The 4,828-nt window shown below is 34.4% G+C and overlaps 1 protein-coding gene across 1 annotated transcript in view; it reads left to right on the top strand.

The window, feature by feature from the left end:
* Positions 1-271: 271 nt before the first annotated feature.
* The window catches only part of LOC107549261 (endochitinase A-like), a 36,970-nt gene continuing 32,413 nt past the window's right edge, over positions 272-4,828 (top strand). The window contains exon 1 of the mRNA XM_016230272.1: positions 272-487. Coding sequence (XP_016085758.1) covers positions 422-487 — 66 coding nt within the window. The 5' untranslated portion in view covers positions 272-421. The remainder of the gene's footprint in view (positions 488-4,828) is intronic.

The raw sequence follows: 4,828 nt of genomic DNA on the forward strand, positions 1-4,828 counted from the left end.
CTTGCACTAATATTACAAGGAAGTAAAACGTAAAGTATTGTACATTTTGCATGGTCTCATTGGATATTACCACAACTGTTTCCCACACTCTCATAAGTTTGGGCTCTGGCCTGTTTGAAATAGTGGACATGATAACTTCCTGGGGGCGGAATGCAGTCATTATTTCTGGCGATGTAGTGAAACGACGAGTTTCCGTTCAGCAGAGGAGGACCATTAACACTGCTCACATTAACAGCAGCATTAATCTGGTGACAGCAGTCCGTCAGCTCCACCTTCTGCGAGAGTTCACACCTCTCACATCAGTGCTCGGTGCAGTTCAAGAGTTTACACAGAAGTTCATCGTTCAGAAAAGTCGCTGGGAAACTTATCTGAAGATGTTTTGAAGATCGGCTGCTGGGGAATATACGATCCATGAAAGAAGATGGGATGTCTTTCTATCAAAACCGTCTGTAAAGGCACAGCGCTTCTGATCTGTGTCATTCTTCAGGTAAGAGAAGTACTTTATTTTGCATAGCCTAAATATATATTAGTATAATGTCTGATTGTTGAGATAAAACACAAGTTCACGCGAGCACTTGTTAACTGTTCAACATTTGTGGCATTTATTTTAATGACAAGTTTGTTTGGTCAATGTATACGATAAAACAGTAGGCTACCTTTATATTAAAGTCGGACGGAATTTTGTTGGTTTCCGCTCAAAGAGTTGCTATTCCAGGGCAATCCAAATACATGTTTGATATTTTGGATGGTATTGCAAAATATGATTCATTTATATATTTATCTGATTCATTGGTTATGTAGAGTGGCCCGAAAACAGGCAATAAAAAGTATAAATATAATTGCGTTTCATAAATTAAAGTTGAAATGTCACCAAAAGGTTTTTAAGGACAAACACATTTAGTGTTCAATATTAATATTATTTGGACACTTATCAGCTGTTAGTGGATCATGTCATACTCATAAAAAGGTAGCTTGCAAAAGATGTCACAGCTGCGGTACACTTTTGTACCTTCTTTCTTTCCCCCTAAAAGATGCATATTAGTATCTTATATGTACATATTAATACACTCTAAAAATGCTGGGTTAAATATAACCCAGCGCTGGGTTAAAAAGGGACAAACCCAGCTATTGGGTTGTTTTGACCCAGCGGTTGGGTTGTTTTGAACCCAACCGCTGGGTCAAAACAACCCAATAGCTGGGTTTGTCCCTTTTTAACCCAGCATTTTTTAGAGAGCACATAAAGTGCACTCTAAAAAATGCTGGGTTGTTTCAACCCAACTTTGGGTCAAATATGGACTAACCCAACCGTTGGGTTAAAAATTTAAGGTAAAAATTGAACCCAACGGTTGGGTTAGTCCATATTTGACCCAAAGTTGGGTTGAAACAACCCAGCATTTTTTAGAGTGTGTGCATATCAGTAAAACAGTACCACTCCAGTGACAGATTTTAAACTTTTTTTTCCCTCTAAGAGTGTAGTTAATATGATGAACCCGTAGTTATTTTGCTCGGACACCTGTGTGAATATGAGGAGGACTGACTTCATACACCCACTAAAACACCAGCTTATTAAAACCAATCAACAAACAAAAAAGTGTCAAAAAGTTAGTTCTGAGAAAAGCCTGTGCAGCATTTGTTTCGAGATGCCTGCATTTATATATTGTTGTAATGAATCCCATATTTATACATTTGAACTGTGCTTTAAGTGTCTAAATAGCTAATGTACATTCTGGGTTCACTGTTATGAAATAAAAGTGCTGAAAATAAAACCATTTGCTGGTCTGCAATATCTTAATATAAAATATAATTCAAACACCAGATTCAGGATTCTGGATCAGCTGTGAAGAACCAGTTACGCTTGGTTTGAAATTGTCTCCAGATTTGATCTTTATTGGCTGATTTGCGTCGAGACTATCCTCATTTTGTGTGTCTGACAATCTTCCTGAGAAGTTTCTATTTACTGTACGAAGTCAGAATTGTAATATGACATATTTTAGGATTTCTCTCTATATTTCTCTCTTTTCTCATTGACAAGAAGCTTTTATTAGTGCTGATGCAACAAAATTAAGAACAAAATAAATAAAATGCATTAAGTCTGTAATAAACGCTTTAGAAATTTGTTTAAAATGTTGTTTATATGACTAAATAAGTACTGCATTGTATATATTTAGGCTATACACATAAGCAATATACAGATACAGTCAAAAAGCTTCAAAAAGGACACAAAAGCACTTCAGAAGCATCATAATGTTGGTCCATATGAGGTGCAGTATTTTCATAGCTTTCTAAAGTCATACGATAAGCTTTGTTTGATGAACAAACTCAAATTTGCATCATTGAGTCGAGTTTAGGGAGTTAAGAAAAAGTGAAACATTCCAAGTCTTAAACAAATCGACTTAAACAAATTTATTAAAAAGATTCAGCCTTAAAAAAATGATGCATTTGATAACACAATCCTCTCATGTTTCCCTCATATTTCTCACATGGACAATACAATTATAGGATGACCAATATATACAAGTAAAGTATAAGTAAATAAGTAATAAGTAAATGACAGTTTTTTTGTGTAAAATAATGTGTAAACTAAAGTGTAAACTTTGGTCTTCATTTTTATTAAATGGGCACTTGTAGTATACTTCACATTTAAAAAAAATCTATACTGTACTTGCAGATAATATAATATTAATGAAATTAAACTTAAGTGTACTTAAAGAGAGTTCACTTTCATGTTTCTTAACACACTTAAGTACACTTTTAAAACATGCATTTCATGTTTTTTCTTTAAAGTACACTTAAACCATTACATTTTCATAATATTTTCTCATTTATACATTTATTTTGATGTGTTGACTACTAGATCACATGTAAAGTTCTTGATATTCATTTTAACTGCTATTTGATATTACATTTAAAGTTAATGTATTTTAAATGTACTAAAAAATTGCAACTTCATCATTAACATGACATACAAGTTTCAATAGAAATGACTTTATGAGTATATTTTAGTTTACCTTGAATGTTTGTCAGTACATTTGTATGGAAGCTCGTTTCTGCCACTGAATAAAAATTAAAACAAGGTATCAGACTTTTTTTTTTCTCGCAATTCTGAGAAACTCGCAGTTGTGAGAAACAAGTCAGAATTGTGAGATTTAAACTTGTAATTGTGAGAAATAGCCACAATTCTGAGAAATAAAGTCACAGTTGCAAGATATAAACTTGCAATTGTGACTTTATAACATGCATTTGAGAGTTATAAAGTCAGAATTGTGAAATATAGCTAAACTTGCAATTGTAAGAAAATAGTCATTTTTTTCCCCAGAATTGGACTTTATTACTCACAGTTGTGAGTTTATATCTCACAATACTGAGAAAAAAATCAGAATTGTGAGATAAAAAGTCACAATTAACTTTTTTATTCAGTGGCAGAAACAGGCTTCCATACATTAGGCAGTACACTTTAATCGTATTTCAAAGACAATAGAATAATTATGAAATTAAAGATGTACTTAAGTCCTACTTAAGTGGGTAAAAAAAACACTCTTAGGTTAACCTGTTTTCATTTAATATAAATTTAAATAAATACATTTCTGAAAGCATTGCATTCAGTTCACACTTAAGTAGATTCATTTAAAGTATTTTATTTCCATAATAAGTGCTCTTTTTAAAAATATGCTGAAGTCTGCTTCTTTTTCACAAGGGTACCTTAAGCTTTTCTTAGACTATGATCTGTTGAGAAATGATTTTGCCAGATCTGAATGGAAAGTAGGTGGAAATACTTGGAACAAATGCAAATGTGCTTGTTGCATGTTGTTTACAGAGGCTGAGAGCATGAGAGCTGATAATCTCAGCGTCTTGTATCACCATATCAACTGACTTGACAGTTTTCCAGTTTCTGATAAATTACAATTGTTGGCCATAAAATGTTTATTATGACTGCTACAGCATAATTGCCGGCTCTTAGCCAATAATAACAAATAATGTAGCCAGTTACTGAACATATTTTAAGGGTTACGAACCACCTCTGTCCTGAGAGTTAAACAATGAGGTCTTGAAAAGAACAGAAATTGGCCTTGTGTTCGTATCAAAGTGTGAACCTGAGTCTCAGGCCAGACGGTCTGGGGTCACGGTGCTGGAAAGCCCAGTCTTAAGAAGTTTACTTCATTCTTTTCCTGTTATTCTCACCACTCGATGGCTTTGGCCGCCCCGTTCTCCCGGCACACAGGAAGTTGTACTGCTTTCAGGCCTGCTGTTTAGGCCAATGAGTTCAGCACAACAACAGTATCCTAGAAGGTCAGGAATATATTTACCAATCACACCAAATTGCAGCAGCAGCAGCTTTGAGTGGGCCTGATAGTTTAGCTGGTTTGTCATTATGAATTGGCTCTTATTGTGGCTAAATTGTAATTTTAAGTAACAATAATTCAATATCTCTTACATTTGTTTGGTCCAAAGCATGATTTTTTCATTCACTAAATGACTTGAACTTGAACTGAACCCAGAATATTCCTGGTATTCCTAGCCTCAGTCTCCATTGAAACGAACTGCAAGGAAAAGAGCAACCAGTCCGATTCCTTCTTTTGGTTTAATAAGAAAGACGTGGTTAATCTATGAAAACTTTACAAACCTGGAAAGCTTGTGGTTATAAATTAGCTATCACAGAACAGGTACTGTGTGTGTCTGTGTGTGTCATTCATATTCGGTCAATATGATACCATAAAGCATATCATGTTCCAGTATATACAGTGCCTTGCAGAAGTATTCATTTTTTTCAGGTTTTGTTATGTTGCAGCCTTATTTTAAACTGTTTTAAATTACTCCCCCCCCCCCCCCC

The sequence above is a fragment of the Sinocyclocheilus grahami genome, unplaced genomic scaffold (genome assembly GCF_001515645.1).
Source record: "Sinocyclocheilus grahami isolate Dianchi unplaced genomic scaffold, SAMN03320097.WGS_v1.1 scaffold367.1, whole genome shotgun sequence".
Lineage (NCBI taxonomy): Eukaryota > Metazoa > Chordata > Actinopteri > Cypriniformes > Cyprinidae > Sinocyclocheilus > Sinocyclocheilus grahami.